Source organism: Diabrotica virgifera, chromosome 3 (assembly GCF_917563875.1).
Source record: "Diabrotica virgifera virgifera chromosome 3, PGI_DIABVI_V3a".
Lineage (NCBI taxonomy): Eukaryota > Metazoa > Arthropoda > Insecta > Coleoptera > Chrysomelidae > Diabrotica > Diabrotica virgifera.
In genome coordinates this window covers 126,882,280-126,904,490 of record NC_065445.1, presented here as the reverse complement: position 1 = coordinate 126,904,490, position 22,211 = coordinate 126,882,280, and the positions used below count along the sequence as shown (strand labels likewise).

At 32.5% G+C, this 22,211-nt stretch overlaps 1 protein-coding gene across 1 annotated transcript in view; it reads right to left on the bottom strand.

The window, feature by feature from the left end:
- The window catches only part of LOC126881302 (27 kDa glycoprotein-like), a 55,873-nt gene extending 45,535 nt beyond the window's left edge, over positions 1-10,338 (bottom strand). Inside the window, exons 1-2 of the mRNA XM_050645504.1 lie at positions 10,171-10,338; positions 2,205-2,308 (exon numbers count right to left, since the gene is read on the bottom strand). Of these exons, the coding sequence (XP_050501461.1) occupies positions 2,205-2,308; positions 10,171-10,207 (141 nt within the window). The 5' untranslated portion in view covers positions 10,208-10,338. The remainder of the gene's footprint in view (positions 1-2,204; positions 2,309-10,170) is intronic.
- Positions 10,339-22,211: the final 11,873 nt, after the last annotated feature.

The following is a 22,211-nucleotide window of genomic DNA, read 5'->3' as shown; positions in this document are numbered from 1 at the left end:
GAATATTTCAACGTGAAATAACCAACAAACCAATCACTTTTCGGGGAAAACTCATTGAAACTATTTTTAATGTTTTAAAATCAGATTTATTTCTCTTCTTTATAGCATTTTTATCGCATTTTATAGCAAGCTTCGAGCATCAAAACTAAGCGAGTTACGCTCAGGGGGGCTCAGAGGGCATCCCTCGAGAATTTGCATTAATATAAATTTAAAATTTGAAGATCAAATGTTTTTGTTTTAAACACATATCCCGCTTCCTACGAGAAAAATGTTTTTATCTTTGTGCTGAACAATAGTGAAGGTTGTGCTGAACGAGGTAACGTGTGAGGTATTATTAGTGTGACCAACTAGCCCGAAAAATCCGGGACATGGCCCCAATTACGAAGTTGTGTCCCTGCGTCCCGGACAAGGCTTCCGGGCCATCCGAATTTTCCACATTTTGGTAAAATTCTATTATGCAATTTTGGATACGTTATTCTTCTAAGCATTTACATCAAATTGAATTGGTGGGACGAAAAGTTGACAATTTCTAAAGTGTAATACTAATACCATATCCAAAACGCATGCATTTTATATCTTGCGTGGTAATACAGTTTTAAGAAAACTAAAACGGTGAACTTTTTTTCGTTTCTTGTATTTTAAAATGTATTTTAATTATCGTCTTCTGAAAAAAAAATGGCCAGATTTTCATTGAAAAGTCCCGGATTTCTGGTATTTTTTTCAGCCTTGTCCCGGATTCGAGTCAATTGGAGTTGGTCACACTAGGTATTATGCATATATCATAAAAAAAGTTCATGCCCCCCCCCCCTGAAAATCGGTCTTGGATCCGACCTGTATTAGTGATACGAAAAATCTCAAAGAGAAAAGAAATGTAGGTTTTGCTCTTTTATAAATATTTTAGTTTTATTTTGTTTTTCTGGAAAACAAAAATTGTTTAAGATATGGCTGTTCACAATTTGCATACACTCGTAATTAGTGATCCGTTGGACCCCTTTCCAATAAAACCCATTCAAAAATAAGCACAAAAATAAGGACATTTAAAAAAAAGTTAAGTAATTTTTAAAGCGGTAATGATTAGTTTCATTTGAAGTGCTAAATAGGGGAAGATTTTCAAAATTTTTTGTTTACCAAAAAAGACTTTAACTGTATTTTGAGCGTACCTAACTCGCTTAGTTTTGATGATGATGATAGAAATTTTTATAAAAAGTAAAAATATCTAAAACTTATTTTAAACATTAAAAAATTTTAATATGTTTTCCCTGAAAAGTGCTCCATTTTTTTGGTTATTTCATGTTGGAATTTGACAAATAAGAACAATCCTTCATAAGCTACAAATTTGCATTTACTTTGCATAAACATTTTCACTCGTTAATAACTCGAAAAGTAGTATTGACTGGACCACTTCGGTGGTGACATTGATTATTTCATTCATAGGAGATTCTGACCAATAGAAAGCTACAGAAATCTGAATTAAATCGATAATTTTTGATAATCTCCCGTCGTTAAGTATATTACGTCAGATGCCCTTCGTTGCTACGAAAAAATACATTCAGTGACATTAATGACAATTAATGTTTTAAAAATTATAAAAGTGATGACTTTCAATCGTCAAATATTTATAAAAACTGTGTGTTTAATGGTACTTACATAAATAAATTACAATAAAACTTTGGTTTTGAACAGTTTTATTCATGAAATAATCGCAACAAATTGCACTCGAACTCTGAAATTAATATAGAATTTTTGCTCTTGTGATACTTTGACATAATTTCACTCGCCTTCGGCTCGTGAAATTAAAACTGTCAAAGTGTCATTCGGGAAAAATTCAATAATTTCAGAGCTCTTGTGCAATTACTACTGAAAATTACACGATGTCGCCGTATTTCACGTTCATTTACTGGGCTATAACACATATAAGTTTTTGTGACACATGTCGCATTTAGTAATTTTTAAGAAACTAAATAAAAGACTGAAAAACTAAATATTATAAAAAGTAGAAAGACCATAATATTTTTCTGGTAGTCCAGATGCATGTTTATTTGTTTATCTATGTAGAATAAGGATATTACTGTAATTACGAACCTTTTATCAAAGAGTATGACAGACACACTTACCGACCAAGGGCCATTTATATATATATATATATATATATATATATATATATATATATATATATATATATATATATATATATATATATTTACCTTTATTTTTGCAAATGTGCCATTTCCTCCCCTCTTATCACATTTTGTTTTCAGTTCTTCAAAGTCATCCAAATCAGGTATGGTCGGAATGGAATAACAGACAGCTAAAAAGATTAAATGAATCAGTTACTATGGCCAAATACCATTATTTTGAATGACATTAAAATTTTGTAATAATTAGTTATTATCTATCAAAACCTATTTATTACTGTCATAATAAATCTAGATACCTATTTATCTGTGTCAAATTAGATGTGTATACGTTCTGATAATATATTTATAAAATAGGCCTGGATCCCGCGTACCAAAAAAAGTTTATTAATAGCAACCTGAAAATTTATTAATAGCTTAACGGTGTCTAGTCGGACAAACTTTGATGTACGGGAAAACTGGAACAGGGAAAGTTTTAAATGTGGAACAGGTTACAGGTTTCGAACGTCAGTCTACGAAAACGTCCCATGTATTTTGTCGGACAGAACTTCCAATGGATTTTTTACCCTTTCATTGAGCTCTCATGCAAAAATCAGACTGCTATTTGCCACCAATACCAATCCTGTCATTTGACCTGTTCTACGTGTCGAACTTATTAAAATGCCTAACATATTTGTCGGACAAACATTTTTTCATTTATTATAATATAAAGTTTGCTATTGAATAAACTGAAGAACAACCTGACACAATCCACAATTAAAACTTGCCTTGTTCCAGTGTTCCCATACATCAAGGTTTGTCCGACTAGACACCGTTAAGCTATTAACAAATTTTCAGCTTGCTATTAATCAACTTTTTTTGTACACGTGATCCAGGCCTAAAATATTTGAATTAATTTAGAAGTAGCGATACTGTTGTTTTAAGATTTGTTATCTCACACACTCTAGTATCTATTATCTCACATATTCTAGTTCATCAGAGAGTGCTGCAAGCCCCTCTACTGGTTTCGAAGCTTATTAGTCTCTCATCAAGAGGCACATATGCTGCTCTCTCTGATCCAAACAGGTCAAACCCCGGCGTGCAGTCACGCATTGCAACGAACGAAATGGCATGGATGCCCTAGCGGCAACCGCTAGCAAAAGACTAAGTTTTCAATCTAATACACAAAACAACATCAAAAATGTTGCTCTACATCCTACCAGATTGAAAACAATGGGAACCTTCTCTGATTACACCTCCAAGGCTTCTAAAATTTGCAAGCCATAACGGATGCTGAGACTAAGGAAGATGAGGGAATTTTACAATTTATAATTCACGTTCCATCTGCTCAACGCGGTAAAGTTCCAACGAGAATAATTCCCTTGATCTTCATTTATTTCCGGCTCCATATTATTTTCAATTACTACCTTTTCTCACTACCCTGGGAGTAACTCTGTCAATCAAAAGAAATAATTTGCTGTTCTTCTAACATATTATTTTGCTGGGAAGTTCATATGAGCACTACCCGTAAATTTTATGAATTTTGGACATTCTTGGGAAGAGGAGGGCCGGATTTTGCCTCTTTCCTGCTCTCCCGTATCTCCACTACTGATGTAATGGTAGGGGAGCAAAGTATGCTAAATGTGCAGTCACTCGAGCGCTTTGGGGACCTATTGGGTTGTGAAGAGTAGGTCCTAAAACCAAAAAAAGTTAAGTAAAGTTTTCCATTTTAGTGGGCGCTTGCCATTTTTTAATTTAATTTTCCATTTCCAACAATCGTTTTTTCCGATTATAACGCCATCTATCCATAATTCGAAAAAATGTTTCGAATAAAAGTTACTTATTTTTACGTAAGGAATCCAAATCTGCAATAAAAAATGAGGGCTGCTATTAAAAAATTTTAAAGTAACCCCCCACCCCACAACCATGGGGGGTCGTGTTTGGTACCATTCGATAGATTTTTCAAAAATATTGAATAAGTGTATTTTACAGTTTTCCGATCTGATGTTCATTTCGCGAAATATCGCGGGATTCGTATTTAAAATATTAAATTTACCCCCCACACCTCTCCGTGGGAAGTCGTGTTTGGTATCATTCGATAGATTTTTAAAAAATATTGGGCACATATTTTTTAGTTTTTCGATCTGTCATTCATTTCACGAAATATTCGCTTTTTTCTTGTGAAACTTTGGGACTCACCCATTTCCTTGACAATTTCGAGTTTTTTTAAGGATATATTTTTTTCGGGCCCCCCCTTAAGGAACTCCCCTGTGTTAAGAGCCAATATATGGTAGAGGTACATCTGCAGGGTACCAGGTTTCTCCCATATGCTAATCTGACGCGCTCGAGTAACTGCAAAAATCCCCGCTTGGGCTCCCCTACCATAAAGTAGATATTTCAGTCTGTTACTAAAAATAATATCGTAAATAACAAATTGTTTTCCTAATTGCTTACATGATCCATGAGAGTCCTCTTTCTTTCTTTTTGTGCCCTTCTGAACGGTTTCCGTTTCACTAATAATTTTCTATATGTTGTAGTCCACTTAGCAATGCCAATTGGGTAGCTAGAATGGAACGTGCATAATGAACTATGTTTTACCATTTATAGGAACTCTGAAGTTAATTCCATTTTCATTTGTTTATAACCAACTTTTGACATTTTAATTTGTTTTCTTGGAGAAACTTAATAATTTTCGAGCATGGCTTCGATGATTTTGCCGTTTTCATATCCAAACTTCTCTTTCTTCTGACTATTATAAGAATATGACCTTTATCTAGTTCGAACTTCTTCTGATTATAAAGAATATCATTACTAGAATTAGTGCTGTCGCCAGGAAGTACAACGACCTACTTTATTCAGATGGACTTACCCAAGTTTTTTTTTTGTATTTTGACCCGTAGAGCACGAATTTTTTGGGTAACAGTTGATCTGGATGTGGATAAAATTGATATAAATAAAAAACTTGCAGAAGCAGCGCTTTTTCGCAATACAAAACATTTATTTTTATTTTTGGGTCATTCTAAGCAAAAAATGTTCCAACAAGTTTTTTCATAGGATGCATAGTTTTCGAGATAAACGCGGTTAAACTTTCAAAAAATCGAAAAATTGCAATTTTTGAACCCGAATAACTTTTAATCAGAAAATTAAATAGCAATTCTGCTTGCAGCATTTGAAAGTTCAGGTCAAGTTATACCGATTTTGATTATTTGCATTGCTAAAAATTAATCTTTTTATTGTTAAGCAAAGCTATAAACACGTAGTGCTGAGTGATGTTTTTAATGCATCTCTCATTTAAAATCGAACGAGTAGGTACAAGTGCAAGCTCCTAGAAACAGTCAATTTCTACTAGTGCTGCCGATATGTGAAACAATTGCACATTTAATGATACAAGCATATAATTTGGACCACATATACTACACATATAAAGGTTCAAATTTAGATATGAGGCCATCTCAGATTTTGCCTTTTACAAAAATGGCGGGCATTCAAAATGGCGACTATACATATGTGTTTAATAGTTCCACAACTCTTGAACGAAAAGTCAGCTTTCAGCCAAATTTGGTATATAGGTTATTTTTTTAATTTACAAGATGGATGTGGTGAACCAGAAGAATCGGTTTACCAAAAGTTGCGTTTTTACTGGTTGTTTAATAAAAATATGTTTTTTTGTTCAATTTTTTCCCTGTGTATATATTAATTTTTCAAAAAGGTAATATCGCAATTGAAAAAAACGCAAAAATATTTTGTAGAAAATATTTTGAACTTTTTAGTTATGTTAATTACCATTTAATAAATGCATAACGTATCTTCACATGTACCTATGTGTGGCAGATTCGTGCAAATATTATAAGAATTATTGTGAATTTAATGGTAGAATCATATAATTTGGACCACATATACTACACCAGCGGTTCTCAATCTGTGGTACATGTACCACTGGTGGTACATTTCATTATTTGAGGTGGTACACAAAACGCAAAACAGCCAAAGTCAGCACCACTATTATAGTTAATCAGATCATTCAGCCAGATAGGTATTTCAGTTAGGTGGTACCAAAAATAATAAAAAGTATTTGGTGGTACATGACTCAAAAAGATTGAGAACCGCTGTACTACACACATCAAGGTTCAAATTTAGATATAAGGCTATCTCAGATTTTACCTTTTACAAAAATGGCGGGCAACGAAAAGTCTGATTTCAACCAAATTTGGTATATACGTTATTCTTTTGATGTGTAAGACTAAGGTCTTGAACCGAAAGAATTGATTTACCAGAAGTTGTGTTTTTCCTAATTTTTATGTAAAAACATGTTGTTTCTTTACCAATTCTTTCACCCTGTATATATTAAATTTTCAAAAAGGTAATACCGGCGTTGAAAAGGGCGTAAAAATATTTTTTAGCAAATATTTTGAACTCTTTAGTTATGTTAATTACCAATTAATAAATGCATAATGTATCTTCACATGTACCTATGAACCTATGTGCGGCAGATTCGTGCAAATAATATAAGAATTACTGTGCACTTACTGCTAAAGGCATATAATTTGGACCACAGACACTACATATACAAAGATTTAAATTTAGATATGAGGCCATCTCCGATTTTTTCTTTTACAAAAATGGCAGGCATTCAAAATGAATCTGCCGCACATAGCTACATGTGAAGATACGTTATGCATTTATTAAAAGGTTTTTAACATAAATAAAAAGTTCAAAATTTTTCCTAAAAAATATTTTTACATCTTTTCAATGGCGGTATTACCTTTTTGAAAAAATTTTATATACAGGGTGGAAGAATTGAAAAAAAAACAACATATATTTACATAAAAAACAGTAAAAACACAACTTCTGGTAAACCGATTCTTCCGGTTCGAAAACCTAGATCTTACTCATCAAAAAAAGAACCTTGGTGCCAAATTTGGCTGAAATTGGATTTTTCGTTCAAAAGTTATCGTGCTATTAGTTATATATCTACAGCCGCCCTTTTGAATGCTCGCCATATTTGTAAAAGGCAAAACCTGAGATGGCCTCATATCTAAATTTAAACTTTTGCATGTGTAGTATATGTGGTCCAAATTATATGCTTCTACCATTAAATGCACAATAATTCTTATAATATTTGCACGAATCTACCACACATAGGTACATGTGAAGATACGTTAGCATTTATTAAATGGTAATTAACATAACTAAAAAGTTCAAAATATTTACTAAAACATATTCTTACGCTCTTTTCAATGGTGGTATTACCATTTTGAAAAATTAATATACACAGGGTGAAAAATTTGAAAATTAATTATTTACATAATATAAAATATTTTTACATAAGAAACCAGATAAAACATAACTTCTGGTAAACCGATTTTTCCAGTTCACGATATCGATCTTATAAATCACAAAAGGAACCTATGTAGCAAATTTGGTTGAGATCGGACTTTTCATTCAAAAGATATCGTGCTATTAGTCACATATGTATAGTCGCCCATTTTGAATTACCGCCATTTTTGTAAAAGGCAAAATCTGAGTTGGCCTCATATGTAAATTTGTACCTTTATATGTGCAGTATATGTGGACCAAATTATACGCTTGTATCATTAAATGTGCAATTCTTATAATATTTGCACGAATCTGCCGCACTATACGTAGCATGCGTTAAAAGGCATGCATTGGGCACGGGTCAAAACGCTCAAACACAAATTTTTTATAGCTTTGTTTAACAATAAAAAAAATATTAATTCTTATTCTCTCTTATTCCAATAAGAGTCGAAAATCGTCGATTTAGAGTGCTGGACTGCGCTCCGTATCCTAAGTGAAAAATAAGATTGTTTTGCCTTCTAGTCCTGTCGCCAGGTGGGTACAACGGCCTTCTTAATTCAGATCGACTTACCCAAGTTTTTTATGTATTTTGGCCCGTAGAACACGAATTTTTTGGGTAACAGTTGATCCGGATGTCGATTTCTCGCAAAACAAAACATTTTTTTGTATTTTTTGGGTCATTTAACCAAAAAATGTTCCTACAAGTTTTTTCGTAGGATGCATAGTTTTCGAGATAAACGCGGTTGAACTTTCAAAAAATCGAAAAATTGCAATTTTTGAACCCGAATAAACTTTGAATAAGAAATAAAATAGCAATTCTGCTTACCGCCTTTAAAATGTTGAGTCAAATTATATCTGTTTTGAATATTTGCATTGCTAAAAATTTATTTTTTTAATGTTAAAAAAAGCTTTAAACACATAGTGTTTCCCGTGCATAATACATGCGTTTTAATGCATGCTACGTAGAAATAGCCTCACTTGCACTTTTACCTCTTCTACCTACTCGTTCGATTTTAAATGAGAAATCATTAAAAACATCACTCAAGCACTAGGTGTTTATAGCTTTTTTTAACAATAAAATAATACATTTTCAGCAATACAAATAATTAAAACCGATATAATTTGACTTGAACTTTCAAATGCGGTAAGCAGAATTGCTATTTTATTTTTTATTCAAAAGTTATTCGGGTTCAAAAATTGCAATTTTTCGATTTTTTGAAAGTTCAACCGCGTTTATCTCGAAAACTATGCATCCTACGAAAAAATTTGTAGGAACATTTTTTGGTTAGAATGGCCCAAAAAATACAAAAAAAATGTTTTGTTTTGCCAGAAATCGCTGTTATGTGATTCCTCAACTTTTTGGTTTATAACAATCTTCTCGACATCCGGATCAACTTATACCCAAAAACTCGTGTTCTACAGGTCAAAATACATAAAAAAAAACTTGGGTAAGTCCATCTGAATACAGGAGGCCGTTGTACCCCCCCTGGCGACAGGTCTATTCGCATTGCAACTGAATAAAAATGGTTTACATTTTTATTTTTATATAAGTATTACTCCTATAGAGTAACTAGGTCCATTTTCCGTTGGAACTTTGCCAAGCTGCAGACGGGGGTTGTGAATTGCATAATGTAGAATTCCTTCCCTTTTGTCTTCACTGCAGCATCCATCTGGCTTGCATATTGTAGAAGCCTTGGAGGTGTCACCAGGGAAATGGACCAATAAGTTTTCAATTTAATAAAAATCTTTTAGTAATATTTTTAATATTTTTCAATATTATTAATGTCGCTATTAGGATTGAAAAACTTTGCCGTTTACAAAAAAATTAACTTTTAGCAAGGCAAATATTCAAAACCGGTATATTTTGACTTGAGATTTAAAACGCAGTAAGCAGAATTGCTATTTAATTTTTAATCAGTTATCTGGGTTCAAAAATTGCAATTTTTCGATTTTTTGAAAGTTCAACAACGTAAGAACTTTTTTTGTTTAGAATGGCCCAAGAAATAAAAAATGTTTTGTTTTGCGAAAAATCGGTGTTATGTAACTCTGCAAGTTATTTGTTTATTTCAAACTTATCGTCGTCCGGATCAACTGTCACCCAAAAAATTCGTGTTCTACGGGTCAAAATACATAAAAAAAACTTGGTTAAATTCATCTAAAGTTCATCTTAATAAAGGAGGCCGTTGTACCCCCCTGGCGACAGCACTAAATACACAGAAAAGATTATAAAACGTTCTCATGAGTGGATTAACCAACAAAATGAGCAAGATCGTCCACGTAGCAGTACAAAATTTGGATTATGTGTATACCAAACGACGTAAAGAAAGAAATGAAATTAAAAGATTAACGAGACTAAAAACTAAAAACAAGAAAAAATGAACAAATGAAATTTTTATGAAAATTTGTATTTTAAAACAGTCATTAAAATTACTGTTACAATATAAAGTAACTATTATTTTGTGTCTAGTAAAGGTTTTATTACCTTATTTGGTTTATAATAAAATAGTTGTTCTATTATAAAATTACAAAGGAAACTATTCCTCTGTTTTTTAAGTTTTAAAGTTAAGCACATTATAGTCTAACACAAAAAATTAATGTTGATAATGACTATAGCTTAAGGATTATAATGCCAATGTTTTGACAGATGCATTATGTTAAAGCAGAGTAAGTTTTGAAATATTTAACAAATTTTTATAATACGTTAATACGTTACAAAAAATATAATTCAATATTTACTTACCTGCAATAAGAATTAGCAAAAAAATTTCCACCCTCATATTTCTTAAAAACTCAAAGACAAATTTTAAACGAGATAAACGAAAGTGCTTAGTACCCAGTAATAACAACAGAAGTGATACATACTTAGCTGTTAATGAAAGAGGTCAAATAAATAAATAATGACTCTTTATCACAGAGCAGGGTCGGATTTGAAATAAAGAATCACACTCCAGGGCAAGGGAAATAAACAAACTCTAAACGTGTTTAGCACATCTCAATGACAAGATACTTGACGAGTTTTATTTAGAAAAAGAAAAATCAAAAATTGAATGCCTAACTGAAATAACTGAAAACGGAATACTTAGCAACGGAGAATACACAAATAAAACAGAAATAGACCGTAAACAAATCAGAGGAACAGTCAAGCAGAATTATTTAGGTTTCATAATACCAAGCAAAGTAACAACTGAAGAAGATATAAAAAATAGACAAGGGCAAGCAAGATACTGCATAAGAACATCAGCATAAGATCAAAACGAATAATATGTAATATCATGACAAGAAGTATACTCACTTATGGGTGTGAAAATTGGACAATAAATAAGAAAACCAAAAACAAAAAAAAGAGCAAAAGAGATGGAATTCTTAAGGAGACGCTGCATAGTAACAAGAGGAGATAGAATAAATAACATAAAGATTAAGAAAAGAATGGGCGTGAACTCAGATATAATAGACTACATCGAACAGAAGAGATTAACCTGGTACGAACATGTCAGAAGAGCAGACCAAAATAGTTGGATAAACAGAATAACAGAGTGGAGGGTGATAGAAAGAAGGAAAAGAGGTAGACCACGAAGATCCTTCAGAAATTGAAGTAGACGAAGAAATGGAGAGAAGAAATTTACAGGAAGGGAACTGGCAAGACAGAAATAACTGGAGAGAACGGTTGAATGAATGAATACAGTGATAACTGTGGAAATACTTAGTATATGAAGAGCACGTGCAAAAACAACAAAAAGAAAATTAAACGAGAACAAACTCAAAAAAATATAAGAACAATTCCAAAAATGTAAATACCATTTTTCTACCAGGAAGAAAAATGGAAAATGCAAATCAAAAAAATATCCCATAAATTAAAAATGTTCAATCAGGAGAAATTATGAGAAATTAGCAAACTTACTTTACATAACTGTAAACAGGGCGTAAGAAGAAGGGGAAACAATCCATTAAATTGTAGACAATCCCCTTATAAAAGAAATCATATAGAGGAAGAAAAAATGAAATAACGGGACTAACATACAATAAAAGCTCAGGAATAACAGAAATTACGGCTGAAATAAAAAAACGAATGGGAAACATAAAAATGTCTGGGTAGGACACTCTCACAAATGAGAAACTGGAGATAAAAGTAAGCATAGGAAAAGGAAGCAAAAAGTATGGAGCATTGTAATTATTAAAGAAATTGAAATATGTCTCATTAAAATCTAAAATTAGAATTTACAAAACAGCTTTCAATACATATTCATGTAAAAAATTCATGTGAAATATGAGTAGGTGCTTAAGAAATCGGAAATAGTACTTTTAGAAAAATGTAAGAGGAAAATACTAAGAACAACATATGGAAGTGTAAAACTGCATGGTCAATGAAAAAGAAAGAACGTAAATAATTATATAACGAATAAAAAAATAACGAGAATAATGAAATGACAGAGAATACGATATTTAGGAGACATAAAGAAACACGAAATCGAATACAAAAAAGTAGGAAAGATATAATATACCAAAAAAGAGATGGAGGGACAAAGTATGTATATAAAAAATAAGATTCCACGAAGAAATAGCGCCAGAACAATATTACGAAAAAGCTTTGTACCGACATCAGTTAAAGAAAGTAGTTAAAAAATGTATGAAAATTATAAAAAGTATTATTAAAAATGTATTTTATAACTGTGTTAAATGTTAATAGACAAGGCGAAAACGGAGGGTTCGTTGGAAAAAATATTCCCATGAGATTTTTTTGCATAATCACATTTGTAATACACCCCAGAATAAGGTTTAAGAAGTCGCCCACGAGAAAAGAGGTCCAAATTTTTTTTAACAATTTTTTTTAATCGAATTGCAAAAATTATTATTTTTGGTCTGGACAAATTTTCTTTAAGGTTTTTTAGACCATTCTGGACAAAAAAGGTATCTTGTCATTTTTTTCTAAAGTTGATGATTTTCGAGTTATAAGCAATTTAAAATTTGAAAAACGTAAAATTGGCGGACACCGGTGTCAGACACCAGTGTCTTAGTCTGAAAGGGTACTTAGGAGAGAGTGAGACACCGGGAGTCCTGATAAAGACTTTGGCAAAGAAGTTGAAAAGTGTTGGATTAGAAAAGTGATAAGAGATTAATAAGAGTTTTTCACTTCAGACGATACAGTCAGCAAAAAATTATATCAATAAATAAATGCGGCTCTGATAAATAGACATAATAAGTACGCTTAAAAGGTGGTGATTAAGAAACAAACATGTTTATCCATCTTAAGAGATTTTAATTTTAGTGTAATTTTATCTTAGTTTCTTTGTGCACGAAATAAATTTATGTAGTTAAATGGATATCAGCATTTCCTATTAATAATTCCGTTTACGGAAAAACACGTACGTCAGAAATTTAGACGAATTAGCCGTAAATAACCATTTAAACGTGATCACTTGAAAGAGAGCACTATGTAATGTAGATAATGCATATCAAAAGTTGATATAAACAGTTTAGATAATCTAAAGTTTTAATTGTGGAACAGTTTAAAAATTTGGAACGTCAGATTACGAAAACATTACGAATTTTGTCGGACAGAACATCCAATTGATTTGTTACCCTATCAATAAAATTCTCATGCAAAAATCCGACTGCTATTACTAACCAATATGATTCCTGTCTTTGACATGTTCTTCGTGTTTCATTCATTAAAATGACCAGTTGGTGTTAAACACCAGTCTGATTTTTGCATGAAAATTTAATGAAAGGGTAACAAATCAATTGGAAGTTTTGTCCGACAAAATACATTTTCGTAGTTTGACATTTCAAATTTTTAACTTGTTCCACGAATAAAACTTCCCCTGTTCCAGTGTTCCCATACAAAGTTTGTCCTACTAGACATTGTTAAGCCATTAACAAATTTTCAGCTTGCTATTAATCAACTTTTTTTGGTTCATGGAATCCAGGTCTATAATACAGCACTTATGTTGCATAGCTACTGTGTTGGCAAAAGGGTTTTTGGCGTAGAAAAACTATCAAATTCCAGGGAAACATTTCAGTTCAAAAAACCTTCTTTAAAACCAAAAAATAATTTATTATTAACAGTTCAAAATTACAGGTTAGAACAATTATTAGGAGGCTAGTCGCTCAGAAGGTTAGCCATGATCTTAGTGATTCGAATCATGATGTCGCTGCTCTGAATAGTTTGTAGAACTGCAGTTGATACACGTTCTATGGTTGTTTAGCGAGGAAGAGGAAAGGCGTCTTCTACCTTGGTTTCGGCGTACTTGTATTTTTCCCCGTCCATAACTACTCCTCACGTCTCACAACATGGTCCAAATTTTGAAAATTTTAAATTTAATTGTATTACTTTTCTTAGTTTTCAAATTTTTTCCAATAAGTTTTTGTAACTCGGTTGTCTACTTATTTTTTTTACAGCCTTCTTTCATTTAAAAACGACAAAAAAAGAAAAATGTATATAATTTATTTTATTCAAAATACATGCTACTGCTGTCAGAAGAGAGACAATTTTTATTTATTAAATAAAAATTGCCCTTATATAAATTTGATGTTCAAGCCGGATTCATGTTAGGACTGGGCGTGTACGATGCGAAACGATGGATGGCGCACGTTCCCGTTGTCGCCCCGTCACATTGTAATAAAAGCTAGCCAATGTTTTTTATATCACACGATTCTTCAACGTGCCCCACAAGACAGCCATTCAAGTCCACGTCCCATTCTAAGATAAATCAGCCTTCAAGCTGCCATCCACATGCGTCTTGGTAGTTTGAACATATACTTTAAGCGAATAGCAATATTTATTTGTAAAATAAATATTTTTTTTGTTTTCTGGCAGCAGTAAAATGTATTTTGAATTAAATAAATTACATACATTCTTAATCAGAATAGAGCTACAAAGAAACAGGAAAGAAGACCCTGTTGAATGTGAGACAAGAATAAATCATTGGACTTAAGACAGACTCGAGTCAGACTTGTCAACACGAGATTTATACCAGAGAAGACTGCAAAAAGTACTGAATGAAAGCTACACAACACCGCATGAAGACATAGAAGAAAGTTGGAGGAAGATCAGAGACAATATATCACAATGGCAGCAACGGAAGCACTTGGAGAACGTAAGATAAGTAAACATATACGAAAGAAAAGGAGAACATCATGGTTTTGTGAAGAAATAAAAATAAAATGCCAAGAAAAAAAGAAAATCTACCTAGAATACAAGTCAAAAAGAACGAGACAAACATATTAAAAATATAAAAGAGTACGAAATGAATTAAACTCAATAGTAAGAAGGAAGAAAATAGAATATTGGGAAGCATTTTCAAAAGGGATGGAGCACGACTTTTATAGGATGCAAAAGGAAATGAGGAAAATGATAAGATGTCAAAGAGCAGAGATGAAGGAATTGATAGAAGTAAAACATATTGATACAAATACATGGACAACTTACCTAAAAAACCTCTATCAAACAGCTAATCACGAAGAACTGGAAACACCAGGATTAGAATCGGATGAGCAAACAGAAATTAAAGAGGAAGATATAAAGAACGCATTAAAAAAGATGAAAAATTGAAAAGCTCCTGGGAAAGATGGAATAGCTAATGAACTTTTAAAATGCGTAGGAGATAGACTTCACAAAGAACTGAATATCCTTATAAGTAAAATAATAAATACAGGAAGAATTCCAGAAGAATTGAGAACCACTCAAATGATAGCGTTATTTAAAAATAGACGAGGGCATTTAGCACAATATAAATAAATTTTTAAGTACAGCACCTAGAGACATGCAGTTTTTTTGCATTATGTTTAGGATGATGTCACGAAAAAAGTCTGCTATTCAAAAAGGGTGGAAATGCATAATTGCACTGTAAAGTGCATAAAATGCATCCAAAATTGCATAAATATAAAAATAAAGTCAAAATCAGTATACTAAGGAACAAAATTTATTATATGGGGGTTTTTTGGGGTCACTGAATACGATTACGCAATCAGAACTAACCCCCCGGATCACCTGGTGCCCAAGGTCAGTGCAAGAGACGTCGTCTTCTGGAGTTTCGATTGATTTCGGCATTAAATCGATGCAAACGGATTCCTCACGGGTTTTAGGGGTCACTAAGTACTAATATGCCATCAGAATTTACCTCCAGAGTACCTGGTGTCCAGGGTCACTACTATGGCACGTCATCTTCTGGAGTTTCGAGGGATTTCGGCACTAAACTGAAGCAACAGAACTATTCGGGGGGTTTTTGAGGCGGTTAAACACGAATATGCCATCAGAACAGACCTCTGGATCACCTGTTGCCCAAGGTCACTGCAAGGGACGTCATCTTCTGGACTTTCGAGGGCTTTTGGTATTAAATTGGTGCAAACGGATTACTCGGGGGGTTTTTGAGTTCGCCGAACCCGAATATTCCATCAGAATAGACCACCCGATTACCTGGTGCCCAAGGTCACTGCAAGGGACGTCATATTCTGAAGTTTAGAGTGATTTCGTGATTAAATTGATGCATACGGATTACTTACGGGTTTCTGGGGTCGCTAAACAGGAATATGCCATCAGAATTGACTTCATTGCGGAGTACATGGTTTCCAGGATCGCTACTAAGGCACGTAATCTTCTGGAGTTTCGAGTGTTTTCGGCATTAATTTGATGTAAACGGATTACTCACGGGTTTTGGGATCGGTAAACATGAATATGACATTAGAACTGAACTCCAGAGTACCTGGTGCCAAAGATCGCTACTAGGGCACGTCATCTTCGGGGGTTTCAAGGGCTTTCGGCATTTAATTGATACAAATGGATTACTGGAAGGTTTTTGAGGTCGCTAAACATGAATATGCCATCACAACCGACACCCTGTGCACCTGGTGCCCAAGGTCACTACAAGGGACGTCATCTTCTAAAGTTTAAAGGAACTTCGGCATTAAATTGATGAAAATAAATTACTCGGGGGTTTTTGAGGTCTGTAAACACTAACATTCCATCAAAACAGACTGTCGTAGAACCTGGTGCCCAGGGTTGCTGCATGGGACGTCATCCGCTAGGCGAGGTCTTCGGTACTATGTTGATGCAAACAGATTACTTATAGGTTTTTGGGGATGCTGAACACGAATACCGCATCAGAACAAACACTGGAGGACCTGGTGCCTAAGGCACGTCATCTTATGGAGTTTCGAAAGTTTTAGGTAGGTACTCAATTAATGCAAGCAGATTACTCACGGGATTTTGGGATTGCTAAACACAAATACGCCATCAGAAGAGACACCGGAGTACCTGGGCCTAAGGCACGTTACCCTCTGGAGTTTTGAGGGTTTTTGACATTAAATAGATTCAAACGGATTACTCATAGCTTTTTGGGTTTGCTGCAGACAAATACGCCGTCAGAACAAACACCGGAGCACCTGGTGCCTAAGGTATATCATCTTATAGAGTTTAGAAAAATTTTGGTACTAAATTAATGTAAACGAATTGCTTATGGGTTTTTGGGTTTACGGAATACGAACTCTACTATGTTGATTTATTTTTTTTTTTTATATGAGTGCTATTATGTGTTGACGTTATTAGTAATTACCGTAATCACAAGGTACTCCAGAATTCCTCAAGTAAGCCATATTTGTATTCAACAACCCAAAAACCAAAAAGTTATCCATTTTTTATCAATTTAGTACTGAAAACTCTCGAGACTCCAAAAGTTAACGTGCTTTAGGCACCAGGTGCTTCGGTGTCTGTTCTGATGGCGTTTTCGTGTTCAGGTAACTCTGAAACCCATGAGTAATCTGTTTGCACTAATTTAGTACCGAAAAGTAGACGTAGTAGTACTACGAGACGTAGTAGTACTAGGAGTAGTAGTCTATGGCTCGAATCGAGTAGACGTTCTGTTACAGTGCTGTATTTAAATTGCTAAAATTTTGAAAATACGTGCAAACTAAAATAACATTCTTGTTAAATGAAGAGTTAGTGTGCTGACAAATTTATTGCAGTAAATATTTACACTTGTAAGTACTAAGTACCTTTGTTTATTCCCATTTTTGTTTTTTCATAATGGAAGGAGCGAGAACTCGATCGACTTCGGTCAAAGGAGAGGACGAACTGCACATATTAGTTAAATCGTTAGTCACAACTTTGTGTACCTCGGAAGAGTTTATAAGCAAAATTGCCAAAACAATAACTGAAAGTATTAGCAGAAAATTTAAAGAAGATATCCAGAAATTAAAAAAAGAAAATGTTCAAGTTAAAAACAAATTAGAGGAACAGGATGAAGTTATAAGGGTTCTGACACAAAAGCAAGAGAAACAAGAGGAAGCGAGCAGAAGTCGTAATATTTTATTTTATGGAGTTACTGAGAACCAGGAAGAAAGTGGTAAGAAAATTATGATGGATATTTTCACTGGGACCATGAACTTAGAAATAAATGAAAACAGTATTGAATCTTGTTTTCGAATAGTTAGTTTTCGCAAACTAACAAGTTAAGACCTATCCTTGTAAAGTTTTTATCGACAACCTGTAAGGAGTTTGTTTATAGTAATAAAAAATTATTAAAACAAAGCAAAATTGTCGCTAGAGAGGATCTAACAGCGAAAACTATGAATATTTTAAAAGCTGCTTTGGTAAAAGTTTCGAAAAATGGTAAAGTGTGGACAAAATACGGTAATGTGTTTATTAAATTTAATAATTCTGATAGGATTGTTAAAATAGCTACGATGGATGATGTTAATGCACTGTAATTATTTGGGTTCATTGTGAATTATTGTAATAATTGTTGATATAGTTGTTTTATTTTTATTTTCGAGATCTTTTTTTTTTGTTCTTTCTATTTTATTAGTTAATAGTAATGAAAAAGTATTACGCTTTGTGTTTCTATTTTGTTAGTTTAAACTCTGAATAGAAGATACAGGAATCACTCACTGAGTAAAATTTACTATTTTTGTGTTTATTTCATCACTAATGTTTTTTTTGCTTTCTTTTCAAAATTACGTAATTAATTGCACGTTAAATTAAATTGAATTCATTTACTAAATTTAAGTATGTTTTACAGCACTGGTAATGTGTGTAATTGAGATACACTTTGGTGTGTCGACTAGGAATATCACTACTTGTTTTTGCGAATTTATTTATCGTTTTTGTTATTATTTTAATTAAGTAGGTATTTTTATAAGGCTGAACATAGTTCGAAATGCATTTCTTAAGGATAGGTTGTGCCAATGCTAGATCACTGTTACCTTCAATACGGGATGTGAGACAAATTATATTTCAAAACGAGTTTGACATATTTTTAATATGTGAATCATGGTTAAAAGAGAGTATTAATGATTCAGTGTTAGCTATAAATGGATATTGTTTATTTAGGGCTGATAGAAACTGTAATGGTAAAGGAGTTTGCATTTATGTTAGAAACACAATACGTAGCGAAATAATTATTAGCGAGCAAGAATACATTTGGGAACAGCTTTGGATTAAAGTAACTATTAGTAAAAAAACTTATGCCATAGGAATTATTTATAAACCACATGAAAAAAATACAAACATTTTTTTAGATGAATTTGAAGACAGTCTTGTATATATTTATACAACTGTAGATGAGATAATATGTATGGGGGATTTTAACTTGGATTTGTTGGATTTTGAAAATACAAATGTAAAAAAATTTAATTGTATTCTAGAAGCACTTAATTTATGCCAGATAATTGATAAACCTACTAGAGTTACAGCCACCTCGGCAACTTTTTAGATTATGTTATAATACCGAACAGTACTGATTATGATGGGGGTGTTATGCAAAAGATTATTTCAGATCATTCAATGGTATTCTGTAATTTAAAAATTGATAATAACATAAAAACTCCAAAATTTATTACTTATAGAAGTTTTAAAATTTTTGATGAAGTAAGCTTTGAAAATGATCTATTTAACACATCATTTTTTAGAATTTTCGATCAGACCACAGTTGATGAAAAAATTTCGTATTTTGTAAACTGTCTGAATGGTCTTTTTGACAGACATGCCCCTATCGTTACATCAAGAGTTACTAAGCCTAAAGCACCTTGGTTAACTTTTCCTATAAATATGATGATGGCAGAAAGAGATAAAGCACTAAGTAAGTATAAGCGAACTAGATCTGAGGTTCATTTCCAAACTTATAAAAATTTACGTAACTTTACGTTTCAGTCTATTAAGAGGGAAAAGAAAGCATATTTCGTACAACAATTTAATAATAACACTCCTAGAGAAATGTGGCGTACTCTAAAATATAATAAATTTATACCTGACAAAAGAATTGAGATACCAAATAATTTAAATAATCCAGATGAGATAAACAAATTTTTTATTGAATCAATTCCACAATCTGAACCATCAGAAGATGTTAAATTTTTTTATAAAACTAATAAAATTATAGATTCTACTTTTAAGTTTGTTTACAAAGCAATTTGTGACATAAAAACTAATTCTGTGGGATGTGATGGTTTAAATGTTAATTTGATTAAACTGTGTTGTCCACATATAATTTCATATATTACTAATATTGTTAATTTTTGCATAACTAACTGTGTCGTTTGAACTTCCTGGAAAAAAGCAATTATTAAGGTTTTGCCTAAAAAGCAAAATCCTGTTGAATTTAAAGATTTGCGACCAATAAGTATTTTGCCTACCCTGTCGAAAGTTTTAGAAAGAGCTTTGGAAACACAAATTAAAGATTATTTACATGTTAATTCATTACTTCCTTCTATTCAGTCAGGTTTCCGTAAAGGATATAGTTGTACTACTGCTTTACTTCATATTACTGATGATATTTTAAAAGGAGTAGATCAAGGTGAGTGCACAGTGTTAGTGTTATTAGATTTCAGTCGTGCATTCGATACCATACATTACGATCTTATGATTAGCATGTTAAAATATATAGGATTTTCTAATAATGCCAGTACTTTACTTGAACAGTATCTCAAATTTAGAGAGCAGCAAGTTTATATCAATGGTGTAAATTCAAACTTTCTATTACTTAAATCAGGTGTTCCACAAGGTTCCATCCTTGGACCTTTATTGTTCTCTATATATACTTCGCAACTTTTAACCAAAATTCGGAATTGCAACGTGCACTTATATGCTGATGATACCCAATTGTATTTAAATTTTAAGCCAGATGATGTGGAAAATGCCTGCAAAATTATTAATGACTTAATGACAATCTAAAAGCATTTATTGATTATGCAACTGAGCACTGCCTGATTATTAATCCAACGAATTCAAAAGTAATGTTATTTGGTAATAAGCATCATCAGCAATATTTGATAAATTCAATTAACATTTATATAAACAATGAAAAACTTGAAGTTGTAAATGCTGCAAAAAACTTAGGTGTTACTCTTGACTCCGAACTAAGGTTTCAGAAACATGTAAATATACTGATACAACGCGCTTACTGTAATATTAAAATGATTTATGGAAATCGCCATTTATTTTCAATTCATATGAAAAAACAGCTTTGTGAAACACTTGTATTATCATTATTTAATTACGCGGATGTATTGTATGGACCAAATTTAACTCTAGTATATAAAAATAAGATCCAAAAAGTTCAAAATTCGTGTCTTCGTTTAATTTTTGGTATAAGAAGGCGACAAAGAGTATCGCATAAATTAAAAGAAACTAAATGGTTAAATATGGAGAATAGAAGAAAACATCATTTTCTCACTCTTTGTCATAAAGTAATTGTAAATAAAAAACCATCTTACCTACATCGAAAAATAAAATATCGCTCTGATGTTCACAATATAAATATAAGAAATAGGGGATTGTTGACTATTCCTCCTTTTTCAAGTGAGCTTTATCGACGCTCTTATAATTATCAAATCAGCAGTTTATATAATAAGATTCCATCTACATTAAAAACATGTAACATACCAAAATTTAAATTCTTTTTTAAACGCCGTCTCCTAAACATTCAAAATTAAGGTGCCGTGATTTTTTTCTCGTTCTCATAGTAATAAAAAAGTAAGTGTTCCTTGTGAGGTGCATTTTTTACTATTTACTGTTCAATATTATATTCTTTACTACTGTTTTGTTAGAACCATAAGACTACTATTACACTGGGGTTAAGTGGAAGAATATTTTTGTTGTGTCTTAGAACACAGCAAAAATAAACTTCGCCCTCTACTTTAGAGAATGTACATTTTTGTTATACTTATTATTTTTTTGGAAATAAAAGTCGGTTTATTATTATTATTATTATTAAAACTGGGGTTAAGTGGAAGAATATTTTTGTTGTGTCTTAGAACACAGCAAAAATAAACTTCGCCCTCTACTTTAGAGAATGTACATTTTTGTTTTACTTATTATTTTTTGGAAATAAAAGTCGGTTTATTATTATTATTATTATTATTATTATTATTAAAACTATCGATACTACAGAAGATAACGTGCCTTACGCACCAGGTGCTCCGGGGGGTCTGTTTTGATGGCGCATTTATGTTCAGAAACACCAAAAACCCATGAGTAATCCATTTGAATCAATTAAGTACCAAAAACCCTCGAAACTCCAGAAGATGACGTGCCCTAGGTACCAGGTGCTCTGGTGTCTCTTCTGATGACGCAATTGTGTTTAACAACTCCAAAATCCAATTAGTAAGTAACTCGTTTGCATCAACTGAATGCCGAAAACCATCGGAACCTCAGAAGATGACCTGCCTTAGGTACCAGGTGCTCCGAGGGTGAGATCTGATGGCGTGTTCGCGTTCAGAAACCCAAAAAACCTATGTGTAATCCGTTTGCATCAATTTAGTACCAAAGACTCTCGAAGCTCCAGAAGATGA